This window comes from Mustela erminea, chromosome 2, assembly GCF_009829155.1.
Source record: "Mustela erminea isolate mMusErm1 chromosome 2, mMusErm1.Pri, whole genome shotgun sequence".
NCBI lineage: Eukaryota > Metazoa > Chordata > Mammalia > Carnivora > Mustelidae > Mustela > Mustela erminea.
The window spans coordinates 76,595,527-76,623,216 of record NC_045615.1 but is presented as its reverse complement, the minus strand read 5'-3'; the positions used below and the strand labels follow the sequence as shown (position 1 = coordinate 76,623,216).

The 27,690-nt window shown below is 39.6% G+C and overlaps 1 protein-coding gene across 1 annotated transcript in view; it reads left to right on the top strand.

Moving 5' to 3' along the window:
• The window catches only part of PRDM5 (PR/SET domain 5), a 225,296-nt gene that overhangs the window by 58,208 nt on the left and 139,398 nt on the right, over positions 1-27,690 (top strand). Inside the window, exon 3 of the mRNA XM_032333306.1 lies at positions 27,537-27,659. Coding sequence (XP_032189197.1) covers positions 27,537-27,659 — 123 coding nt within the window. The remainder of the gene's footprint in view (positions 1-27,536; positions 27,660-27,690) is intronic.

Sequence of the window (27,690 nt, the reverse complement as noted above, 5' to 3'; positions counted from 1 at the left end):
AAGCAGGCTTGCTGCTGAGCAGAGAGCCCGATGCGGAGCTCGATCCCAGAACCCCGAGATCGTGACCTGAGCTGAAGGCAGAGGCTTAACCACTGAGCCACTCAGGTGCCCCTTGTTAGTGTTTTCTTTAGTAGTAGCCATCCAAGTGGGTATGAGAGATAGTGTTTTGTTTTTGTTTTTGTTTTTTTTTAAAGATTTACTTATTTATTTATTTGACAGAGAGAGATCACAAGTAGGCAGAGAGGCAGGCAGAGAGAGAGAGGAAGGGAAGCAGGCTCCCTGCTGAGCAGAGAGCCCGATGCGGGACTTGATCCCAGGACCCTGAGATCATGACCTGAGCCGAAGGCAGCAGCTTAACCCACTGAGCCACCCAGGCGCCCTGAGAGATAGTGTTTTAAGATATATAGTTGATATTCAAAGGCTGTTAGTAAGTAGAATGATAGACCAAATGCTTATGTGATAAAGTATGGCTAAATGCAAAGTCAATTTTTGAAGTCTAAGATGGGGATACCAGACTTGATATTGACTCAGATGTAAGCGTTTTAAGGGTTTACTTGATTTATATGGACATTTTGGTTAGCAGTATTACTTAGCAGCTAGATCAAAAACCTACACTGCAATAAAAGAAGTAGTGTTGAGATCATGGCAGAGAATAGTGCTTTTGTACTCTGCACTGGTCAGACTGTATCAGGAGTGTTGTGTCACGTTCTGCGTATTAGCTGTGGATCCAGAAATTGGTAAACAGCTGACGTTCAACAAAGAGCAGCCATACACGGCGTTTGGAAACTGTGACCTCTCAGTCAGTTGAGAGAACTGGGGCTCTCATCATACCTGTCTTCTTGTGATTTAATATGTCGTCATGAGGAAGATGGTGATGGTTTAGCTTTCCTGTTGAGGACAGAGCTAAAAAACAAAACAAAACAATACAACACATGTGGGACTGGAGGGAAGTATGTTTCTAATGAACATGAGATAAACTTTTCTGTCAGAGGAGTAGAGTTTCCCTTTGATGGAAGGGGAGGGAACTTAGGCCAGGAGGAGGTAGGAGGCAGCTGTGCAGGATAGTCCTCTGCTAGATAGAAACCCGGCAAGATGGAGCTATACAAGAACTCTTTGTGCCTTCTCCTATAAGCAAAAGAGACTGAGAAGCTAGAAAAATACCAGTTCCAGCCACAAAAAGCCCGAAATCTAGTAGTGTCCATTTTTGCCTGCCCAGTCTGAACCCTGCCTAGAACTCTGAGCTAATAAATTTTTCCATTAGGAAGAGTCTGGACTGCCAAGAGTCTACTCTGGGTTGATGGTGAGCTACATACACTCTTTTTCCAAAGTGCATCCAAGTGCCCTACAGAGCCTAAGAACTGGCCCACCGCTAACCTCTCTATACTTGTCCTCAATATTTCCTGCTTCACACTTAACTCTTTCATTATACTTTTATAGTGCTTTAACCCCCTGCCACCTATCTGTGCCTTTGCTAATCGCTTTACTTGGACCTTGCCCTTTTTCCCCTTCGTTCCTGCCCCTTATTGCTGCCTGAGAGCCTCTCCTTACTGCTCTCTGAATACCTCAGGCTATGGTTCCTGACTTCACTGCACTTTGGAATATCTGTCTCCACATGCTGGACTGTGGAATAATAGAAGGATATATGTATTTTTTTCAGTTTTAGTCAGAACATGCTATTGTTCTAGAAACCTCAGCCTTAATCTGGTTGAAATGTGTAGGCTGAATCTTTGAGTCTGAGGCTAGTTGAACCTCTCACCTCTTCTTTCTCCTCGTCTTGCTTCACTTTTTTCCCCTTTGCTCCTCTACCCACTTGTTGTTCACCCTCTCCACTTCTTCCTTCCTCTTTTGTCTTTCCTTCCTCCCTCCTCTTTGTTGTTAAAAAGTGTAGTCTCCTTACACGGTGTTCTCAGGCAGTTTGGCAGGCTTTTTCTGTTCTGTAATTCACACACCACTTAACCATGCCTGTGTATTTCCAAGACCTCAGATGTGTAGATCCTGACAGAGATTCCAGATCACTTTTGTGTTGACATGAGAGGTTTATTTTTTTCAATATGGCAAATGAGGTTCAGACATACCTTGTTCAATTTCTACACATTTGTCTTTTTATTTACTTGTCTTTCTAGTTTTTTGTATTTGTGCCAGTCTCCTGATGCCAACCATCTGTTGATTCTTTAATATTATAGTGACACAGGCTCTGTTTGTATTCAGGATAGTTTACATTTTTGTGTTTGCCAAGACCTTTTGCTGTTACTATGTGGTAAATTAAACGTGAGAACAGGCAGGCTAGGAGTCTCTATTAGCAGCTTGATGGATTTGTATCTGAGTATATAAGCTCTTGCGTGGTTACTCACTTTTTGGTCTGTTTTAGTTAACAAATTATGGCTCTAATTTATGTTTAATATAAAAAAGTAGACTTATTGAATTTTTCCTTAAGTTAGGTGTGGTATTTTCTACAAGTCAAGAATACTAGCTTTCATGTAACTTCTTTACATACAGTGGAGGCTTTCCAGACATTGTTGAAAGTTTGCATAAAATTCTACCTGAAGAATTCCATGTTTTCTTTTTATATAAAGAAGATTTATGTTCATGGACTAGAGTAAATTTCATCTAATTATTTGGCCTATAATTTCTTTACTGTATGATAAATGACTATTCTGAAAATGCTTTGTTCTTTGAAGAATTTTTAGGACAGCCTAGATAATTAATGCTTTGATGTGCGTATTTGTTACTTTTTAACTTTTGATTAAAAAAATCATGTTTTTCCAAAATCTTCCCTTCGGTTACGCCCTAGAAATCAGTCGAAACACATATTCTTTTGTCCACATTTAAGATGGCTTTGTATTTTACGAATCTCATAGAAATTTTGAAACCCAAAAGAGGGCTATGTTGACATATCACCAGGATTTGGAAGTTGTCTCTAATTTGCATATTAATAAGTAGATTGCAGGGGACCGGGAGAGGAGTATGTTCTCATGTTTGGAAGAGACTGGATCTTAGTATTATGTCCTATTTTTTGTCTATGGACACTCCCTTTTAGATGAAAGGGAGTGTGGGAGTAGTCCTCCACAAAGAAAATCTGTTTTCTTAAGAGTTGTGGTGCTAAACAGTGCTATTATAGGGTACCTATTATCCATACAATCATGTACAGATTTAGCATGTTCAGAATCTCTGTTCCCACATTTCTTTAATTCTGTGGCATTGCATTTTCCTTTGGTACCATTGCCAGAGCACCTGCCATCATTCTGATAAATTTATCATATCTCTCTAGAGAAAAAGGACTCTAATGGGTTGTCTAACCCCCCCTTTTTTTTACCTCTAGGTTTGTAGACCTTTATCTGGAAATCTGAACTCCAAAAAGCTCTGAAAACCAAATTCCTAAAAACCAAATATAAAATAAGATATATATCTTATTTAGCAGCAAAACCTAACTTGAACTCATGTAAGGCTCTTTGTAGCCTTTTGTTTTTATCCTATTTAGCATGACTGTTCATACATTTAGTGCAGAGACGTGAATGTGTCTGATTATGGGATGCTGCTCCACATTCTATAGAAAATGTTATGTAAACAGTATATGCACTATATTATCTTTCTAAGATAAATTAAAAAAAATCAGCTTTCTGAAACATCTGGTTAAAGAACTGTGATGTTAGATAGGAATATTTCCAATTTTTGTGTAGGTAAAAGCTCAAGAGCTATAGGTATTTCAATAGGAGAAAACCATTAAGGTAAGTATAGTAGGCTAACAATATTGAGTAAAGCAGTAGATTTTAGAGTCAGTAAGGGACTCTTTGTTACTGAAAATAAAATGTTATGTATATTCGTGAGATAAAACATGATATAAAATATGTTATGTATATTCGTGAGATAAAACATGACCCACATGTATAAGGAGTTCTGTTTGCGGGAGTTCATTGCTTCCGACGTTCTGATGTTGTTGCTGTCTTCCCCAGTGAACACATTTGGAAGGTGATGTCATGGGTCTAGTGAGCTGATCATTAGAGTTTAATATTAGAGCTTTTGTGTATGCATAGAATAAGTTTTTCTCACTTTATGTTAACAGCTGCCAGTGAAGCGATATTTCTGGACAAAGAAGGTGTTGTTACCACTTTGTAATTTTAGGTGACTTACCTTTAAAGGTCGTTTGTTGCAAACTTAAAAACACTCCCTCAAGGAAAGCCCTAGATTTGTAAGCACAGGTTTAAAAACCTCAAACCAATATTATATAGTACCCTTTGAGCATCAGTTTCCCCAACTTCTTCTCTTTATTGTGTTTTACATCTGTATTTTTAATGGTTTAGTATGTCTTTACAAGGTGTAAAAGTAATAGAAAAATATTTATGGTAAGTGGTTTCCTTATGTGTTAAATTCTTGATGCAAGTTTGATATCTGTTATACTAATGGAAGTATACTGGCAGCTGTATAATAAATATAAAAAAAACATGATTGAAGGTTTAAGATTTGGGAAAAACTGATGAAATGGGAAATGTAGAAATGTAGAAACTTTTTTTTTCAATTTAATAAGAGAAACTGATTATCTCTGTAACCCAAGAATTAGTGTTAAAATTTATAAATAATATATAGTTGGTCCCTTCTCTATTCTTTTCCTTCCTTCCTTCATTTAATATAAGACTAAATCCCTTACATTAAACATTTATATTCTGCTTAAAGGCATTTGCATTATTTTTATGTAGCTAATACAATGTAGATTGTAAATCACCATTTATCATCTCATCTGAAGTGAAAACAAGACAGTGAGGATCTTCCTTGGTCAGACAGCTTCAAGGAGCTGGAATTTGGCCAGCCTCTTGAAGGGGCTTGGAAGCCGATCCCTACAGTCTTCCCAAAAACTCCAAGCAGAGAATCCAGCCATACCCACTGAGACTTCCAACCTATAGAACTATGAGATAAGAAATGAGTATTGTTTTAAGCTTTTCTGTTTGTGGTAATCTTGGTGCAGCAGTAGAAAACGAATCCCAAGGTTTGGTACCAGGAGTTGGGTATTAGTTTTCTGCTTTTGCCCCTAACAAATTACCATACCCTTAGTGGTTTAAGACAGCACCCTTTTTAAAGTTTTACTGTTCTGGAGGTGAGAAGTCTGCATTGAGTTCTCTGCTTAAGTGTCTTATGAAGGCATATCAAGGTGTTGCAAGGCTGGGCTCTCGTCTGGAGGTTTCAGTGATCAGTTTGCTTCAAGCTCATTCAGGTTCCTGACTGAATTCAGTTCCTTGGGGTTCTAGGACTGAGGTATTTGTTCTGTTGCTGGCTGCTGGTTAGAGGCAGTTTTCAATCCCTAGATCTCTTCAGGTTCCTTATCAGGCAGCCTTGGGAGATGGAAAATCTTTCTCATGTCAAATCCTTCTCACGCTTCCTGGCTCTCTGGCTTCTCTGCTTACCAGCCAGAGAAAATCTGAGGGTTTTAAATAGCTGTGTGACCAGTGAGGCTCCCCAGGAGTATTCTCCCTTTTATGAGATAGCATGATCATAGCAGTGATATCTCACTGCCCTCACAGGTTCCACCTCCACGCAAACTGGAAGGTGTTCTCAACAGTCATGAGGAGTGATTCTTAGAATTCTGCTTACCAGCTCGCAACTAGGGACCAAGGTTGTAAGGATATTGAGTTAGTATAACGTGATGGGCTCTGGAATCAAGCTGTTTTTGTTTGAACCTGAACGTCAATATTTAACGAGCTGTGAAAACTTAGATAAGTTATTCTGATCATGTCTCAGTTTCGTTATCTTTTAAATGTAGTTAATATGTTGCACCTACCTCATAGGCTCGTTTTGAGAAATATATTGTATATTATGTGTAAAGGTGCTTATTAACCAAGTGTGCGACACATAATAAACACTCAATAACTGTTAGCTGTTATTACTATTATTATTTGTTCTTTAAAGCAGGATCCTTTTATGTTTCAGTTTTCAGAGAATGAATTTGACTAAATACAAAGCATATGTTCGGTAAAAGTAACATGATACTCATCCAAATGGGAGACTTTCATCATTATGGAATCTGACTCACGTGAGCATCTCAGATGGAAGCATGAGTGCCATTCCCTGCTCCAGACAAGGGGATGTGTGCTTTTAGACAGCCTGGGACAGGGTGTGTGGGTGTGTGCTTGTGTTTGGGTCAGTCTCAGCCTATGGATAGTAGTGCCGGGTATCCCGGAGGAATTCCTGAGGGCACTCACCTGGGTCCATGCTACTTTTTGCCTAGCCTGTGGAGACATTTCCCCAGCTGGGGACAATGTTGTGGCTGGACTGGTCCTTACGGTTCTTATTATGATCGCAAGATGAACCTCAGCAACAACCATCAGGGAACTTTGAAAAAATGTTTATTACTTGTGGGTCCTGGGGGTACATGGCATGCCTAGGACCACACAGTGAGGTCTTGGGAGAGAGAGATTGGGTATGAAAGCACATGGAAACTGGGGTTCTGCCTTTATTGGAGTTAAGGGTGGGGTGTCCTGGGTTTTGTGGGTTCACTCTTTATGAATTTAAAATATAAGAGTGGGTGGGGAATAAAGCATGGGAAGGAAAAACAAGTGGTCAGAAGTTCAGTTATCTATGTCTACCAGAGCTCTCTAAAAAGAGAACTTTATGAATGGGGCAGCCAGACTCTTAAGCCAGGCTCTTAAGCTGTGTGGTGGTCAATGTCGTCATTCAAGATGGAGGTCTTTGAAGTAGATGTTGGGGCAGTCAAATCCTTTTTTTTTTTTTTTTTTAAACTTATGAATGTGCTTTATCTTTAATGACAAACATCTATCATTCTTATAAAAACAGTATATCTCTTTATATAAGTAAATCAATAATTTATAATTAATAAAGATATATTTAAAGTAAGTGAATAATTACTATTTTGTCTTAGATACAGAGTAAAAGTTAGGTTTTACTAAAGAGCTCATGAACCCTCATTCTCCCAGTTATGAAACCTTCAACATAGTGTGATATTCACTCTTTCATATTATAGAACTACTACTAATGCTGCAGGAAATACCTATACAGTTAATACCCCTCCCTAATCTCCTGGCTGAGGTCCAGGAAGTATACTGGAGAGCACAGCCTTTTTTTTTTTCCTTTTAAATTTTGCTTTATTTATTTATTTATTTATTTATATTCCCCAGTGTTCCAAAATTCATTGTTTCTGCACCACACCCAGCGCTCCATGCAATACATGTCGGGGCAGCCAAATCTTAATGTCAGGTATTTACATTACAGTGAGAAAAACTAATCGTCAAGTGCTCACACTGAGTCCTCAGTGCAGTGGGAAGAAGGTAGAGTGGCTTGAGCTGAGAAGAGACAAGTCAGCTTGCGAAGGCCTTGTATATCATGCCAAGGAGTTTGGACATTTGATGGGCAATGGGCAGCTTTGAAACAGGCACTGGTATGAGGAGATGTGTGAATTACAAAGAGCGCTGAAGGCAAGGTTAAGAAACTGAAGATAGATTTTGAATCAATCTGGAAGAATACTCAATTATGAAAATATGATAAGAAAAGTTTAGGAAGCTTTCCTGGAGGTGAGAAGGTTCAGACTAGGGAAGTTTGGATCCGGTGGTGGTCCAAGTGGATGCTCTTGGCCAGGAGATATGAGCATCTGAACCAGAAACAGGTCCAGGTTTAGTGTATGATTTGAGTTCAAGGGTAGATGAGAATCCAGGGGATTGGTCTATGAGTAGGGTCTAAATTGATGTGTGGGGAGTATAATCCACCATTCTGGTTACGCACCCCAGAGAAGTGGGACCAATGGCATGTAGAGGACCAAGGAATTCCAGCTGGCAGGGCAGGACTGACCTTCCTCTTCTGGCCTGGGGCAAACCCAACAGAACAGGGCTGCAACCCTGTGAAAAAAAAAAAAAAAAAGGTTGGATTTAGGAAAAGGAATCCATTGACTAGAAGGACTACACAGGCTATAAAGCAAGCAGGGTAAGAGCCCAGTGATTTAAGGACTAGATTGATAATGAGAAATTGTGCCATGAGAAAAATAAAAAATGTAATTTTAGGATTTTACGATAGAGAGTTGAAGCAGGGTTGAATGTCAGGGTTGAATCTGCAACAGCAGACTGAAAATTTCAGTGTCTGTCCATGTTCTTAAATAGTCCATGAACTGGCTTCAGAGGTGAGGGAATTGGAGAGTGAGGGGCTCGGAGTAGAGTATCTAAGTAGAGTCGGAGGGCCCACCCAGGTGGCCCAGTTATAGGCCTGCATCTCTGGAAGGGACCACGCTTCCTGAAAGATCCTCTGGAGTGACCAAGAGTCCTTTTCTGAAGGGCTTCCCTCCAGGGTGAGTTCTTAGTTCTATTGACTCTCTGGGCCTCTGGATATATAAGACCAGCTGCAAGAAAATCTGATCAACGGAAAACCCCCAGTTGTTTTGTTTTGTTTGTTTTAAAGTCAGAAAGCATCCTCTACTGCAATATTTGTGTCCATGGTTTGGATGGCATTCCTTGCCAGGTCTTTTGTTGCCAGAGCAGTTATGGGTGCCAGATGCAGCTTGGTCTGTAACAGGGAGATATCCCAATTCCAGTGATCCTGCCTCCTGGCAACATGAGAATTTTGGCAGAATTCTTGAAAGTGAGCTACAGTAAGACAGAAGCATGTACAACATAGATGTGTGGCTCCTTTTGAGCTAGTTCTTTTGTTTATGTTTGGATGATAGGAAGTAAGAGCCTTGGCTAGAAATTTTGAGTGAGGAACCTAAATGTTTCAGGAACAAGTAGACATCAGCTTCTTGGAGAAGACTTCTTTTTCTAAACACTCCTTAACTCAGGTGGCATGCTGCAAATCACTCTTACTGGTACTGTTCTGTGTCATGTAAAGACCTTCTGTGAATTATATGTGAGGGTTATAGTTTGCCACCTTTCCACTGTGTTATTATATGACTTAAAGATGGAGAGTTGCGAACTGTTGGCCAACAAACCTGATGGACTAGATGTGCCTATCTCTATGGTTTTGTCTGCTTTGGGAATCAAAGCTTCTAGAGGGTTAGTCTGTCAGATTTTCTCCTTCTATACTCTATTTTTTGGATATTAGGTACCAACATTCAGGGCTTCCAAATCAATGCTTAACCACTCATCTTTCATTCTCTCCTTAACTCTGGTTTTTAATTCCAAAAGGACATTTCTTTTCAGGTCTCTTTTTTGTATGTGAAAGTTACCAAGTTGGTTTACGGTTTCCTTCATGTAGACATTGGCTTTTCAGTTCTTGTTAGTATCCATGGGACTGATCACTCAGGCGTACAGTTTTGGAGTATTTGCAACTTTCCTTGGGTTCTACCTCACCTCAATTTCATAAGTAGATTATACCCAGGTATTTATTTTGCAGTTACTCATTGCTTTTATTTTTATTTATTTATTTACTATGATTATTTTTTAAATTTTTATTTATTTGACAGGGAGAGAGACAGCAAAAGAGGGAGAAGCAGGCTCCCCGTTGAGCTGGGAGCCTGATGCGGGACTCAATCCCAGGATCCCAGAGCCTATTGATTCACATGAGAATCAATCATTGGGGGGTGGGGGGGAGGAGTCAAGATGGCGGAGAAGTAGCAGGCTGAGAGGACATCAGGTAGCAGGAGATCAGCTAGATAGCTTATCTAACCATTGCAAACACCTACAAACTCAACAGGATATTGAATAGAAGAAGAGCAACAATTCTAGAAACAGAAAATTGACCACTTTCTGAAAGGTAGGACCAGCGGAGAAATGAATCCAAAGCGACGGGAAGATACACTGTAGGGAGAGAGACTGGCTCCCGGCAAGCAGCAGAGCCACAGAGCACAAAATCTGGACTTTTAAAAGTCTGCTCTACTGAGGGACATCGCTCCAGAGGCTAAACCAGGGTGAAGTCCACGCGGGGTCAGCATGTCGCCAGGTCCCCTGGGGTCACAGAAGAATCGAGAGTGTCTGAGTGTTGCAGAGCTCACAGGTATTAGAGCGGGGAAGCCGGCTGCAGAGACAGAGCCAAGGAGTGAGCTCTCAGCTCAGGGTTACCTTAAACCGGTCACAGCCTGAGCTCGGAGCGCAGCCAGAGGTCAGGGAGACGGGAGTGATTGAGCGCTTTTCACCGAGGGCGCACTGAGGAGTGGGGCCCCGAACTCTCGGCTCCTCCTGGCCAGAGGTTGGGAGGCTGCCATTTTCATTGCCGTCCTCTGGACTCTGGAAAGCGTTCAGGGAACAAAAGCTTCTGAAAGCGAACCTGAGCAGAATACTTAGACTGCCCCTGGTAAGGGCGGTGCAATTCTGCCTCTGGCAAAGACACTTGAGAATCACTACAACAGGCCCTTCCCCTAGAAGATCACAAGAAATCCAGCAAAGACCAGGTTCACTTACCAAGGAGAACAGTGGAATTCCAGAGGAGGAGAAAGCAAAGCATGGAATTCATGGCTTTCTCCCCATGATTTTTTAGTCTGGCAGTTATTTAATTTTTTTTTATTTTATTTTTTTTTTCTTCTGCTAAATTTTTTTTATTAACTTTTACCCTTTCCTCTTTTAACGTTTTTTAACTAGTTTATCTTAACTATACCTTTCCTAAAAAAAAAACAATCTTTTTAAACCGTCATTATTATAGTCATGTTTTATCCTTCATTGTATTTAACTTTATTTTTTGTATACACATAGGGTTTTTTCTTCTAAAAAATTTGGGGTACAACTTCTTCTAATAGATCAAAATATACCCTAAATCTAGCTCTGGGCTTGTTCTAGTCTCCAGCCTGAGCAAATTCTCTCCACTTTCTTTTCCTTTATTCTCCCAACCAACTTACTTTATCAACTCCTTTTTTTAGAAATTAAAAAAATTTTTTTTTCATCTTTATAGGCATATTCCATCCCTTCATTGTGTTTACTTTTATATATGTTTTTCATTCTTTAAAATGTTGGGAGGTAGTTTCTTCTGAGAGACCAAAATACTCCCAAGATTAGGTGGGTGACCCTGTGCTAGTCACCAGTCACCAGTCACTGTGTGTGTGTGTGTGTGTGTGTGTGTGTGTGTGTGTATGTGTGTATTCTTTTTTATATTTTTCTTTATTTGTCTTCATTAAAAAAATTTTTTTTCTGAACTTCTTTTTGCCCCCCCCCCCCCCGATTTGGGGTCTCTTCTGATTTGGTTAAAGCACATTTTCCTGCGGTATTTGCCACCCTTTTAGTATTTTATTTGCTCCTTCATATATTCTTATCTGGACAAAATGACAAGGCAGAAAAACTCACCACAAAAAAAAGAACAAGAGGCAGTACCAAAGGCTAGGGACCTAATCAATACGGACATTGGTAATATGTCAGATCTAGAGTTCAGAATGACGATTCTCAAGGTTCTAGCTGGGCTCGAAAAAGGCATGGAAGATATTAGAAAAATGCTCCCTGGAGAGATAAAAGCCCTTTCTGTAGAAATAAAAGAACTAAAATCTAACCAAATTGAAATAAAAAAAGCTATTAATGAGGTGCAATCAATAATGGAGGCTCTTACGGCTAGGATAAATGAGGCAGAAGAAAGAATTAGTGATATAGAGGACCAAATGATGGAGAATAAAGAAGATGAGCAAAAGAGAGACAAATACTGGACCATGAGGGGAGAATTCGAGAGATAAGTGACACCACAAGATGATACAACATTAGAATAATTGGGATTCCAGAAGAAGAAAAAAGAGATAGGGGAGCAGAAGGTATATGGGAGGGAATTATTATAGAGAATTTCCCTAATATCCAAAGGGAAGAAGCATCAAAATTTAGGAAGTGCAGAGAAAATCAACAAGAATAGGTCATCTGTCATCTAATAGTAAAATTTACAAGTGTCAGTGACAAAGAATATCCTGAAAGCAGTCCAGGACAAGAGGTTTGTAACATACAATGGTAAAAATATTAGATTGGCAGCGGGCTTATCCACAGAGACCTGGCAGGCCAGAAAGAACTGGCATGATATATTCAGAGTACTAAATGAGAGTACTAAATGAGAAAAACATACCGCCAAGAATACTATATCCAGCTAGGCTATCATTGAAAATAGAAGGAGAGAGAAAAAGCTTCCAGGACAAACAAAAACTGAAAGAATTTGCAAACACCAAACCAGCTCTATAGGAAATATTGAAATGAGTACTCTAAGCAAAGAGAGACCCTAAAAGTAGTAGACCAGAAAGAACAGAGACAATATACAGTAACAGTCACCCTACAGTCAATACAATGGCACTAAACTCATATTTCTCAATAGTTACTCAGAATGTTAATGGGGTAAATGCCCCAATCAAAAGACTCAAGGTATCAGAATGGATAAAAAACCAAAACCCATCAATATGCTGCCTACAAGAAACTCATTTTAGACCCGAAGACACCTCCAGATTTAAAGTGAGGGGGTAGAAAACAATGTACCATGCTAATGGACATCAGAAGAAAGCTGGGGTGGCAATCCTTATATCAGATCAATTAGATTTTAAGCCAAAGACTATAATAAGAGATGAGGAAGGACATGATATATCATACTCAAAAAGTCTGTCCAACAAGAAGCACTAACAATTTTAAATATCTATGCCCCTAAATGGGAGCAGCCAACTATATAAACCAATTAATAACAAAATCAAAGAAATACATTGACAATAATACAATAATAGTAAGGGACTTTAACACTCCTCTCATTGAAATGGACAGACCATCCAAGCAAAAGATGAACTAGGAAATAAAGGCCTTAAATGACACACTTGATCAGATGGACATCCCAGATATGTTCAGAACATTCCATCCCAAAGCGACAGAATACACATTCTTCTCTAGTGCACATGGAACATTCTCCAGAGTAGATCACATCCTGGGTCATAAATGAGTTCTCAATCAGTATCAAAAGATTGGGATCATTCTGCATATTTTCAGACCACAATGCTCTGAACCTAGAACTCAGTCACAAGAGGAAATTTGGAAAGAACCCAAATACATGGAGACTAAACAGCATCCTTCTAAAGAATGAATGGGTCAACTAGGAAATTAAAGAAGAATTGAAAAAATTCATGGAAATAAATGATAATGAAAACACAACGGTTCAAAATCTGTGGGACACAGCAAAGGCAGTCCTGAGAGGAAAATATATAGCGAAACAAGCCTTTCTCAAGAAACAAGAAAGGTCTCAAATATACAACCTAACCCTACACTAAAGGAGCTGGAGAAAGAACAACAAAGAAAGCCTAAACCCAGCAGAAGAAGAGAAATCATAAAGATCAGAGCAGAAATAGATGAAATAGAAACCAAAAGAACAGTAGAACAAATCAATGAAACTAGGAGCTGGTTCTTTGAAAGAATTAATAAAATTGATAAACCCCTGGCCAGACTTATCAAAAAGAAAAGAGAAAGGACCCAAATAAATAAAATCATGAATGAAAGAGGAGAGATCACAACCAACACCAAAGAAATACAAACAATTATAAGAACATACTATGAGCAACTCTACGACAACAAATTTGACAATCTGGAAAAATGGCTTCCTAGAGACATATAAACTGCATTCCTTGAGACATATAAACTGCCAAAACTGAACCAGGAAGAAATAGAAAACCCGAACAGACCCATAACCAGTAAGGAGATTGAAACAGTCATCAAAAATCTCCAAACAAAAATCCAGGGCCAGACGGCTTCCCAGGGGGATTCTACCAAACATTTAAAGAAGAATTAATTCCTATTCTCCTGAAACTGTTCCAAAAAATAGAAATGGAAGGAAAACTTCCAAACTCATTTTATGAGGCCAGCATCACCTTGATCCCAAAACCAGACAAGGATCCCATCAAAAAAGGGAATTACAGTCCAATATCCTGGATGAACACAGATGCAAAAATTCTCACCAAAATACTAGCCAATAGGATCCAACAGTACATTAAAAGGATTATTCACCACAACCAAGTGGGATTTATTCCAGGGCTGCAAGGTTGGTTCAACGTCCACAAATCAATCAATGTGATACAATCCATTAATAAAAGAAAGAACAAGAACCATCTGATACTCTCAATGAATGCTGAAAAATCATTTGACAAAGTACAACATCCCTTTCTGATCAAAACTCTTCAAAGTGTAGGGATAGAGAGCACATACCTCAATATTATCAAAGTCATCTATGAAAAACCGACTGCAAATATCTTTCTCAATGGAGAAAAACTGAAAGCTTTTCCGCTAAGATCAGGAACACGGCAGCGATGTCCATTATCACCACTGCTATTCAACATAGTACTAGAAGTCCTAGCCTCACCAATCAGACAACAAAAAGGAATTAAAGGCATCCCAATTGGCAAAGAAGCAGTCAAACTATCACTCTTTGCAGATGATATGATACTTTATGTGGAAAACCCAAAAGATTCTACTTCTAATCTGCTAGAACTTGTACAGGAATTCAGTAAACTGTCAGGATATAAAATCAATGCACAGAAACCAGTTGCAGTTCTTTTCACCAACAAGACAGTCAAAAGAGAAATTAAGGAGTCAATCCCATTTACAATTGCACCCAAAACCATAAGATACCTAGGAATAAACCTAACCAAAGAGGCAAAGAATTTGTACTCAGAAACCTATAAAGTACTCATGAAAGAAATTGAGGAAGACACAAAGAAATGGAAAAATGTTCCATGCTCATGGAGTGAAAGAACAAATATTGTGAAAATGTCTATACTACCTAAAGCAATCTACACATTTAATTCAATCCCTATCAAAATCCCATCCATTTTTTTCAAAGAAATGGAACAAATAATCCTAAAATTTATATGGAACCAGAAAAGACCTCGAATAGCCAAAGGAATATTGAAAAAGAGATCCAAAGTTGGTGGCTTCACAATTCCGGACTTCAAGCTCTATTACAAAGCTGTCATCATCAAGACAGTATGGTACTGGCACAAAAACAGACACATAGATCAATGGAACAGAATAGAGAGCCCAGAAATAGACCCTCAACTCTATGGTCAACTAATCTTTGACAAAGCAGGAAAAGAATGTCCAATGGAAAAAAGACAGCCTCTTCAACAAATGGTGTTGGGAAAATTGGACAGCTATATGCAGAAAAATGAAATTGGACCATTTCTTTACACCACGCATGAAAAAACACTCAAAATGGATTAAGGACCTCAATGTGCGAAAGGAATCCATCAAAATCCTTGAGGAGAACACAGGCAGCAACCTCTTCGACCTCAGCCGCAGCAACATCTTCCTAGGAACATCGCCAAAGGCAAGGGAAGCAAGGGCAAAAATGATCTATTGGGATTTCATCAAGATCAAAAGCTTTTGCACAGCAAAGGAAACAGTTAACAAAATCAAAAGACAACTGACAGAATGTGAGAAGATATTTGCAAACGACATATCAGATTAAGGGCTAGTATCCAAAATCTATAAAGAGTTTAGCAAGCTCAACACCCAAAGAACAAATAATCCAATCAAGAAATGGGCAGAGGATATGAACAGACATTTCTGTAAAGAGGACATCCAGACGGCCAAGAGACACATGAAAAAATGCTCCACATCACTTGGCATCAGGGAAATACAAATCAAAACCACAATGAGATACCACCTTACTCCAGTCAGAATGGCTAAAATTAACAAATCAGGAAACGATAGATGTTGGTGAGGACATGGAGAAAGGGGAACCCTCCTACACTGTTGGTGGGAATGCAAGCTGGTGCAACCACGCTGGAAAACAGCATGGAGTTTCCTCAAAAGTTGATAATAGAGCTACCCTATGACCCAGCAATTGCACTATGGGTATTTACCCTAAAGATACAAATGTAGTGATCCAAAGGGCACATGCACCCGAATGTTTATAGCAGCAATGTCCACAATAGCCAAACTATGGAAAGAACCTAGATGCCTATCAACGGATGAATGGATAAAGAAGATGTGGTATATATATACAATGGAATACTATGCAGCCGTCAAAAGAAATGGAATCTTGCCTTTTGCAAGGACGTGCCTTTTGCAAAACTATGGAAAGATCCTAGATGCCTATCAACGGGTGAATGGATAAAGAAGATGTGGTATATATATATACAATGGAATACTATGCAGCCATCAAAAGAAAATGGAATCTTGCCTTTTGCAAGGAAAAAAGGCCCAGGAGTCTAGAGAAATCCATGTGTGGATTTCTTTATGCTCACTCCCTCCCATGAGGGATCACGCAGAGCACACTCTTCTCTCAGTAGAGAGAAGCCACACTTGTGGAACTAGGGGGTATTATGCTTAGCGAAATAACCCAATTGGAGAAAGACAACTATCATATGCTCTCCCTGATATGAGGAAGTGGAGATGCAACACAGGGTTTTGGGTGGTAGGAAAATAAATGAAACAATATGGGATCGGGAGGGAGACAAACCATAAGTGACTCTTAATCTCATAGAACAAACTGAGGGTTGCTGGGGGGAGGGGGGTCGGGCGAGGGTGGCAGGGTTATGGACATTGGGGAGGGTATGTGCTATGGTGAGTGTTGTGAAGTGTGTAAACCTGGCAATTCACAGACCTGTACCCCTGGGAATAAAAATTCATTACATGTTTATTAAAAAAAAAACAAAAACCAAAAACCCTAACATAGGGTGTTTAGAGGGCTTCCAGATTGCTGAACACACTGAGGTGCTGGGAAGAAGGTGTATCCAGAGAGACACAGATGCTTTGTAACTCTTCTGCATACCTTTCCCTATGCATCTCTTCCAGCTGGCTGTTCCTGAGTTGTATCCTTTTGTAATAATTGGTTTCTAGTAAGTTAAAAAAAAAAAAAAGAATCAATTATTGGTTTAATTTTTTCTATAGTGAATCTTATCTTATGCAGGGCTTAGGTTCTGAAACCAGTTTTTAGGGCAAGAACCTCCTATAATTAAAATTATGGGCTGTGAAAAGGAACAGTCCTTACTATTCAAATTTGTTTTCTTTCTTTGATTTTCGATTTTATTTTTCTTCATTTCCTATTTTTTTTGGTTGAACAGATATAGTTTAATTTGTGTAAGTTAAATATGTGTGTGATGAAAGTGTTGATTTTGAAATGACTTTCTGCATCGTCTATTGACAAATTTGTTTCCATTCCTTCAGCAGCTGGCCTGAACTCATCTTGTGTGCAGGGGTGCGTGGGGGTGGAAGGGTGCAGGGCGTTGGGGGTCTCCGGGACCACTCCCACATTTGGAGATTTACTAGAAGCATTCATGGGATTCAACATACAGTTTTACTCTTGGCTAAAATTTATTGCAATTATCTAGGAAGGTTATATAGCCAGATCATAAGGAGAAAAGGCCCAGGAGTCTAGAGAAACCCATGTGTGGATTTCTTTATGCTCACTCCCTCCCATGAGGGATCACGTAGAGCACACTCTTCTCTCAGTAGAGAGAAGCCACACATGTGATATTTCTGTACAAGGAAGTCTGTTAGAAATTTAGTACCCACAATTTATATTGGGGACTTGTGGGTATTTTCTGCCTCACATGTTACAAAATCCCATATTTGGGGCGCCTGGGTGGCTTAGTCATTAACATCTGCCTTCAGTTCAGGTCATGATCCTGGGGACCTGGTATTGATCTTGACATTGGGCTTCCTGCTCAGTGGGAAGCCTTCTTCTCCCTCTCCTACCACGCTCCATGCTTGTGTCAAACCTCCCCCTCACCTCAAATAAATAAGTAAAAGTTTAAAAAAAAATAAAAACCTAAAAACGATCCCAGATTTATAGAAGAAGAGCAGGTGTGGCGTGTAAACTAAATTGTGTACTCAGTGTAAGCACAGTGAGCCACCCTTGTCCACTAGTGTAGACGAGAGACACTCTGAGAACCCGAGTTCCCACATGCCAGCCAAGGGCCAGTCTTAAAGGGTGACTTTCTAAGCCTAATGGTCTTGGGCCTGCTAAGTTTATTCTTTTTGTACATCTACTTGATTGGAAGCTTTCTATAATGTACTCTTCTCTGCTCTGACATTGACTTTTCATGTTGGTCCATTCTTGGGACCTGACAATGTATTTTGCTCTACACCTATGGGTACTAAATGATTTTGAAATGAATGAAGTTCATATATATATGCCACCTTATAATAATCAGTATACATTGCTTTGTGAGTTAAAGAAATATTTGTTTTCTCTTTCCTCATTAATACTGAAGATGTTGAGGAAAGAAACTGTCTTCTCTAGTTTAATTTCTGCCTTTCATAGTACATTTTAAAATAACTGACAAAAAATGTACAATAAATATTGTTTACTGATAAATGTCACTTTTTAGAATCTGTTCATCCCAGAATTATGAAAAGGGAAAGGATAAACTTTAGTAATGGGAAACATCATCGTAAATTCATTCTTACATAAAAACAACTCATTTGGCCTGTATTAAGTTATGTACATTTTAAAGATGTGTGAATGAAGAGAATATAATTAATTTAAATGGATTGGGTAAATTTAATTTTAATTGCCTGTAGAAAAAACCATGTACTTTAGAAAAAAGTCTGAAAACCTGATGACTATAGCAGTGGAACTTGGGTTAGGAGATCAGGATCAAAGGAAAAGAAGATTTTTTTCTTTCATTTTTTTTCTCCCTGTGGACTGCACTCTGCTCTTTGTTATTCAGTGTTTCCATAACCTTTGCTTGGAAGTTCAGATACAAACCATCTTATGCTACCATCAAACTGTGATCTCTGAATCTTGGAAATTATCATTGTTCTTTATACAAACTTTCTAGTGATTTCATGTCTGATGATTAGAATTTTGCTACTCAAATTTGCTTATTTTTATTTGGCACATTTTGTTTACCCTTTTAATATGCCACAGAGAATGTTCTCCTGAAGCTGACTTCAAGACTTTAAGTCTGTGTAAGTTTTAATTCTATATTAAACAATTGAGCAATACTGTAGTCTCATAAAACTAATTAGATTTGAAATTTTGAGAATTGTTTCCGATGGATCTGATGGATGTTACCAAACTGTCAGGAGACATATTGACTTTATTAATATGCTTTTCTAATTTTGTCAGTGAAATAACACTTTAGTTATAGAGAAGTCATTTGCCTTATGATATTGAAAAAATTAAAAAGTAAACAAATAAGCCACTAGGTTGTCAAAATAGATGCCACAGTATTCACACACTAACCCTTACATATCATTTACAGAAAACCCCTAAAGCAATGGGTGTAATCAGCTAATATCAGCTGAATTTACTTTATTCTTTTTTGTTAAGATTTTATTCAGTTATTTATTTATTTATTTGTTTACAGAGTGTGTGGTGGGGGGAGCTGTGGGAGGCGAGGCCAGATGGAGGGGGAGAGGCAGAGGGGGAGAGAGAGAACCCGAGGCAGGCTCCACGCACAGGATGGAATCCAGCATGGGGCTGGGTCTTAGAGCCCTGACATACTGCCCTGAGCCAAAATCAAGAGTCAGACACTCAACCGACTGAGCCACCCAGGTGCCTGTACCTTATTCTTTATGCATAAAGACTTTTCTATCCAAAATGGCATTGAAATTGGAATATCTGAACATGTTTGTAAAACTATAGAAAGGGACCATTGCTACAATGTGCAGGCTGTCTCATAAATTCACGGTGGAAAAGATATGCACTTTTGACTGTATTTTCAAGTTTATATCAGTTATTCCTTCTTTAAAAAAAAAAAAAAAGCTCGGGGCGCCTGGTTGGCTCAGTGGGTTAAGCCGCTGCCTTTGGCTCAGGTCATGATCTCAGGGTCCTGGGATCGAGTCCCACATCGGGCTCTCTGCTCAGCAGGGGGCCTGCTTCCCTTCCTCTCTCTCTGTGATCTCTTCCCTTCCTTTCTCCTACTGTGATCTCTCTCTGTCAAATAAATAAATAAAATCTTAAAAAAAAAAAAAGCTCAATTTTCAAAGTAACTTTGAAAGGCAAGCCGTGACTCAAAAAAGGAGTGCTTTTAAAAGTTTTACATTAAGGGGCACCGGGGTGGCTCAGTAGTTAAGCGCCTGCCTTTGGCTCAGATCATGGTCCCGGGGTCCTGGGATCGAGTCCCTGCTCAGCAGGGAGCCTGCTTATCCCACTCCTACTCCCCCTGTTTGTGTCCCCCCCCTTTCTGTCAAATAAATAAATAAAATCTTTTAAAAAAAAAAGTTTTACATTAAGTCTCTCATTACTCTCCTTAAATATTTTTGAACTTTAAAAGGAAATAAAGGTGGGGCGCCTGGGTGGCACAGTGGGTTAAAGCCTCTGCCTTCAGCTCAGGGCATGATGCCAGGGTGTTGGGATCGAGCCCCGCATCAGGCTCTCTGCTCAACAGGGAGCCTGCTTCCTCCTCTCTCTATGCCTGCCTCTCTGCCTACTTGTGATCTCTGTCAAATAAATAAATAAAATCTTTTAAAAAAATAAATAAAAGGAAATAAAGGCAATGGCAGTTTTTAAAAAAGACTTAATGTTTAAAAAAAATTAGCTGAGCTTTTAGTGAATAAAATACTTATCAAGACCATCCCCAAATAAAAAGTTTCCAACCCGGAATGTTCATTTGCCTAAGTATAGATAGGATTTACTTACCTACATAAACTTGACCAAGGTGCTCAGTTAGACTTGTCTTTGTGTCTACTGTATCTTGAGAATGTGCTTGATACAGTTTAGTTGATTATAAAGGCAACTTTAGTTAAATGTAAGGTATGAAGCCAAAAAGCCTTTGTGATTTTAAGTTGCATCGGTAGATGTGATGCCCCATGATGGGTCATCTGGCTGTTTGTGTGCCATATTATGTCCTGTGTTAAGAGAGCTTTGGCAGATTCCTGTGCATCCACAGAGGACAGCCAGGATAGCGAAAGAGCCTCATTCAGATCAGACAAGGGAAGCATTACCTGTCTTGCAGAAGAGAAAACAAAGAGAAGGAGGGACTCTGGTCTTCAGAAATTTGAAGGTCTGTAAGTGTAAGAGTAATTAAAACTACTGAAGAGGACCGGGCTGGAGTTGATGGCAGTTGGTCACAGAGCAACACGTGCCACTTCGGCTGATTCAGCTGAGGTGGTATCTGGATTTGTTCCCGCCTTCTAAAGGCACCTGCTCTTACTTCAGGGGTTGAGGCAGGGGTTTGTTTGAATATGTGTTTGGATCTGAATCGTGGTATTTAGGATGTCTTTCATGTTTATTCCTTGGAAGAAGTTAGGACTACAGAAAAACGGTTTGGATGTTTCTGGATGTGCCATTGGAAAGTGGCGTTTGTGTTGAGGGTGTCTGTGAGCCACCGTGAGCCTCCATTTCCTAGTACTTTGGGATTGCAGATATCTGCTGGTGTGCAGTGCTGTCCTGCATCTTGCTTATTCGGTGCTCGCATGGTTTCTGTGAGGTCCTGGAGGAGGGACTGTCAACCCCATTTTGGAGCCCAGGACACTGGCTCAGCTCCGTGAGAGGAAACAACTCACCCGCAGTGATAGAGTCAGAGCTTGTGGAACACCAGCATTTTCCCCACTCCAGAGTACTTTTCTGACGTTCCTTTCAGCTTGACATATTTAGGGCACTAATTATTTCTAATGAACAACAGACTTAATTTTTCACATGAATCCTTTTAAGTTATTTAACTTCCTGTGCATTATGTTCTGAATGCTCTTCAGTTAAAAAGACTGGGATCTGTAAAAATCTGTTTTTCTCTCTGTCTGCTTTTCCATCTGAAGATGGGGGAATCCATGTTTGGGGTGATTAGATGGTATGGGGGTTAGATATAAGCAGATACGCCTCAGTGATATGTGTGTGTTTGTGTGTGTCCGTGTGTGTCTATATATGTGTGAGTGTGTGTATAAGCCCAAAGCAAGCAAGAATTTTAAACAGAATCCTTTGAAAAATCAACAGAAAACAAAAACAAAAACAAAAAACCCATTCCTTTTGTTTAGGAACCCTAAATCACTAGTTTCCTAGGATAGTACTTGCTGATTTCTGAAAGTGGTAGCTTAAATCTGACAAAATGGGGCACCTGGGTGGCTCAGTCAGTTAAGTTCTGCCTTCGGCTCAGGTCATGATCCCAGGGTCCTGGGATGGAGTCCCACATGCGGCTCCCTGTTCAGCGGTGAGTTTGCTTCTCCCTTCCCTCTGTGATCTCTGTGATTGCTCTTGCTCTCACTCTCTCTCAAATAAATACAGAAAAATCTTTTAAAAAATGACAATATTATGCTGTCAGAATTGATTAGGTGAGGAAACTTGTTTTTTTGTGCTTCTGAAGATATCCTGAAACTTTTTAATTAGACACTGAAGGCAGGGCATCTGACCTAACTTCAGTTAAAAACAATCACAGAAGAAAATGCCTGTATTTTAAATATAAAAATATGATTACATTGTATACTCTAAAGATATCCGTACCTTAAATCTTAGTACTTAAAACTAGTTTTTTTGAAAAGCCTTGTTGAAAGATAGGAAGGGAAATATATTTTATTTAAGAAGTAAACCTATAACATGCTGGGACTTCTCATTAAGGACATTATTACTGTATATTTGGGAACTGACTGTACTTCACTGCCATTACATTTTACCATAAATAAAATTCACTTAGTTACATTTGATCATGTCTTGGGACAAATATGACTGATTAGCTTTGCCCTGATGTCCTATTACATAGTCAGTAAAAAATTCCCCAGGCATTCAGAATAATAGAGAAGGAGAATAGTAGAGTAAATAACACTGTGGATTTTTTCTTGTGAAAATTAATTATCCCTATCCATATAATAAATAAGCTCGTCTGTCTATAGTTGATCCAGTTTAACACAGAAAATATTTAAATTCAGGAGAAAAAATTTGTACTGGTTACCTATTGCCATATTTTTTTTCCTTTAATTTACAGGTTAGGGGGCGCTTGGGTGGCTCAGTGGGTTAAGCATCTGCCTTGGGCTCAGATCATGATCCCAGGGTCCTGGGGTGGAGACCCTCCTTGGGCTCCCTGCTCAGTGGGGAGCCTGCTTCTCTGTCTCCTTCTGCCCTCTGCCTCTCCTCCTGTGGTGTGCTCTCACTCACACTCTCTGCCAAATAAATAAATAAAATCTTAAAAAAAAAAACAAGTTAGGATTTTTTCTTATTGAGTTGATTTTTGTTTGTTTTTGTTGTGATTTCATCTGTTCTTTACTGGGTGGGAAGACAAAATCAAGTGTGACTTATGTTTAATACTACTAATCTCTGGTATAAAAAAAGGGAGAGAGCCATAGTAGCGTGTTCTCTTGGACACTTAAAAAGTGATGTCAGTAGCATTTAACAGAAACTAGAACCTGCCAAATTCCTACATAGTTGTAATTTACACTTACTATTAAGTGGCAAATTCATCGACATATAAACAACTATGTGGAAGTATGAATGTTTTCGTTTTTATATAAGGATTTCTTTTCCCTTCCCTTCCCTACCTTAGCTAATTTTTTTGTGTAGCTGGCTTATGAAGTCTGTGCAGATCAAACAGTGTTTGAGATTGAGATGGTTTTTACTTCAAGAGGAGAAAGTTTACTTCATTATAGGCCCCCAGGCATGCAGAAGATGATCCTCTTAGGACAGTAACCAATACACTTCATTTTCATGAAAATTCAAATGAAAGATGATGGTATTTGGAAGACCAGTTTCGACAGGAAAGAAAATACACTTTTGGCTCCAGAGCTTAGTTATATGTTAGAACATGATACTAAGGAATATCTTCTTCATTTGTTAGACTTTAAAAATGTTCAACTTATTACCTCAGCGTTCAGTATTAAATTAGAAATAGATAAATGGAGACTTTAATAGTAGCCATCTGTCTGGAGAGTTTTTACTTGATTTCTCTGGAGAGGAAGGATGGCTTAGATGATCTTTGAATGTCTCTTTTAGATATTTCATGAGGAGAATGCTGTGGTTAGTGTGGGAAGTTATAAGTCATGTGTGCAGATAATCTAAGAGTTTCAGTGAAGTGTTAAAGACTGGGGTAGGGAAATGAGGCCTTTGAAAGTTGGAGAAGACAGGTGGCCTGCAAGGATTGTGGAGGAACTTCTAAGTCATTTGGGTAAGGGTGTTCAGAATAAAATAAACAGGCAGTGGGTCTGTTAGTGACCAAAAAAATTATTTCAACTATGAATATGTAAGCAACTATAGTACATGATAGTGTTGTTATGAGAATATAAGTAAAAGTGAATCAATATATAATTTGGATGTATTTAGGGACGCCTGGGTGGCTTAGTCAGTTAAATTTCTGCCTTCGGCTCAGGTCATGATCCCAGGGTCCTGGGATGGAGCACCGCATCAGGCTCCCTGCTCAGTTGGGAGCCTGCTTCATCCTCTGCCTGCCACTCCCCCTGCTTGTGCTCTTTCTCTCTCTCTCTGAGAAAAAAATAAAATCTTTAAAAAAAAAAAAAACTTTGGATGTATTGAAAGTGACAGATTTCATCGGGATTTTAATATGAAATTAAACTATACTTGTCTCTTAAGGTGTAATATGGTGTGAGAAGGTTATAGATAACCAGAGAGTGCTGGAAGCGTGCTGGGCCCATAACCAGAGAGTGCTTACTTACATCTAATGGACTGGAAATGAGTCACTAATACTGAATAATTGGACATAGTTGGAGCCAAAGGGCCTGGGAGAAAGCTGAAGTACACAAAGAACAAATAATGCCCCTGGTAAAATGTGCTTACTATAATTCATGGAGAAATCTTTGTTATATTTCACATCTTTGAAGAAAGAATTCCAAATGTCAAGCACATCTGATATATACTGTACTTCATACCAGGCGACAAATGTATGACTTAGAAGGACCATTGACTGTTTTGTGTAAGTAGTGCTATCCTCTCAAACTGAGATATGTCACTGACAGAGCCATTGGTGTTTCCCAACATAAAATTAGCTGGATTGTGTGGATTTCAGCAGTAGTGGTGTTAAGGGTGAGAGAGAGTCTGTTGTGTGAATGGAGGTCTCAGTCCTTGGATTCCCCAGAAGATTGATGTGGGGATCTGCACTCCAGTAAAGACAGTCAGAAGGAAAGCAGCAAGCACAAAGCAGTTCAAAGCAGTTCGTTAAAGCAAACAGACACTCAAGGTGGGAGAGGGGACATATTCTGGGAGATGAAATCCCGCCCTGGGTTGTTTTGGGATTAGGTATTATTGGGTCTCTCTGGGTGGGGAGGAGCTCTGACTTACAGTGGGCTGGTCTTTAATGATTAAAGGCTTCTTCCAGTCATTTAGGAAACTCCTCCCACAGGTTGGGAGAGAGAGTTTGACCCCGTGAAGTTTGTGCCAGAACCTTCTTGGCAGCCTCCTCCTGGGAGTGAGGGTAGGTTGTACCCATAGTGAAAGTGAGTTAGGATGAGTCTAGGGGTTACCCTGGGGCAGAGGTGGAAGAAGAGAGGGCATGCTCTGCACTTTGGCTCTTGATCTGTCCGCCCCAAGGTCTTGGAAGCCATAAGGTCAGGACATTTGTATTCCCAGTCTTTTAATGTGTAGTTTATTTACCACCCCAGCTCCTGTCTCTATAATTCCCCTTTAGGGATTTGGGACTCTGCCTTGGGGTAGTCCTTTTACTGCTAGAGTCTAGCTTCTGCCTGACAGTTGGTTCTGAGATTTTTCTTTCAAGTATTTAATGGCTTTGCCGTTCCTTCTTCTTAATTTAGCTGTCAGTATAAACAATTTTGTTATTGTCGCTGTGGAGGAACCAGGAAAGGAGACTTTATACTGAAATATTTAAAGTAATTTATTTACTCTGCTTAAAGAAAGTTGAGCTGATGTCTTCTTTGAGGAGAGGTTCAGAAGGTCCTTTCGATCTATCAGTGGGCAGTGAGGTAGTGGGCAGTGAGGGTTCCACTTCAAGGGGGAAGCAGGAACAGTACAATTTTCACTTGCCGCCCAAAGGAGATCTTCTCAACATGAGTTTTTTCATGAGAAATTACAAATTTCCATAGCTTCACCTAAACATGCGAGAGATAAATAGTGGGTGTTTATAGTCCTAAGTTCTTCTTTTCGCAATTGTAATAACAAAAATTAAATTCCTCCTTCTTAGTGAGGTCTAGCATCTCATTATCGAGATCTTTAAATGATTATCGAGGATCGTTTGGCATTGAAAAAAACAGGAATTGTTTGAGAAACATGGCAGTGAATGTATAAGGTAGTAAGAACAGGCAAACTCTTTTTTCTGGACAATATATGCTAAAATCCTGATACACAAGTTTTTGTAATGTGCAGCAGATTTTTCAGTGTCTAAGTTTTTGGGGGATAATATGGTCTCTGTAGATGGCTTCCTAGTCTGTGCATCAGTATGTGACTGGGCCTGTGCAATCTGTCTGATCTCAATGCCGCTCGTGTTCTCCGTGGCTCATTCTGTTCCACTCACAGAGCCTATTTGCCTTTTCTGTGCTGTTCCATCTGTCTGGGAGCATTTTCTCCAGCTCTCCACTGGCCGCTGGCAGTGCCTGCCTTCATTGGAACTCTTCTCAGTCTCCTCTGAGATCGCCGGGTTCCCTCACTCTGCTTCCTCTCTCTCTGCATTCATTGTCTTCACAACTCTTCTCTTGACCTGAAGTTACATTCTGTGCTTGTTTGTTCTTAAATGCTGCGATGTTAAGCTTCAACTGTCTTGTTCACTGGAAGATTCCCAGTGCCTGAAGCTGGCCTGTGGTAGGAATCAGTAAATTATGTCCAGTGACTGCATGATTGGCCAAATGTGTCGTGAAAATACATAACCTTAGTAGGCTGAGGCTGATTGTGCTTTATTTTATCAAATAAGGTTCTGGAAATGTAGAATTTGTTTATCCCCACCCCAAGTCTGCAGAGACGAATTTTTGTTCTTGTATTTGCATTACTTGGTGTTAGAGATCTGGAGTGCTAACCACTCATTCCTTCTTTCCCCCTCCCCTGGATTCCAGTTGAATATAAACACAGTGAGTTGGATGAAGATTGACATATGCATTACTGAACTGAGCAGTGCCTGATAACCTACAGTACAGAGGCTTTGGAGAAGCTCCATTTGAAGCAACTTGGAATCAAGAATGTCCATTGGACTATCCACTCCTTTCAAAGTTTCCTCCCTCTCTCCAACTGAATCTTGAGTGGGTCTGACCAGGAGGGTTTATGGCATGAAACAAAAGGCAGTGGGCCGACTGTCTTCAGCAAGCCATGAGCAGGCCATGAAAAAACAAAATGGAACCTGTTTTATTCATCAGCTAGTTAAAAATGTGAAAATGTGGCTCAGTGGAGTCCGCTTCCACTGGTTTCATTAGCAAGTTCTCATCATATGGAAATGATTCAGTAAACAGGTGGAGAGAGAAATTGAAAGGATTGCTCCAGCTCCATCCCCTCAACTGGGAACCAGCCTCTTCTGTGGAAAAAAGGGGACAGGTCGCAATTATGGTTATCCCCTGAGTGATTGCAGTTGCAACACGTATATTAAAATATACCTACAAACAAATAATTTTAACCAGAAAAGAGCTATCAACACAGGATGTTTCTGAGAGTTGCTTGCAATTGTGAGTCATCTAGACATCTGCCAAATAAAATAGGAGACTCTATTTGTACACATTTTTAAGGGGAAGACTGGATGTTAATCCAGCATCTATTCAACACCTGTCAGTAACAAAGGCATATGCTTATGAAAAAATATCATATCCTGCCCTTAATATGTTTAGTATGACCAATACTGACTTCAGGTACAAACTCAGGAACTTTTTATGTTTCAGGTTCGTGGGAGTAAGGGAGAAGTTCTATACATTTTGGATGCCACCAATCCACGACACTCCAACTGGCTTCGCTTTGTTCATGAGGCACCATCTCAGGAACAGAAGAACTTGGCTGCCATTCAAGTGAGCTTATTTGCTTCTTATTTGTACTCTG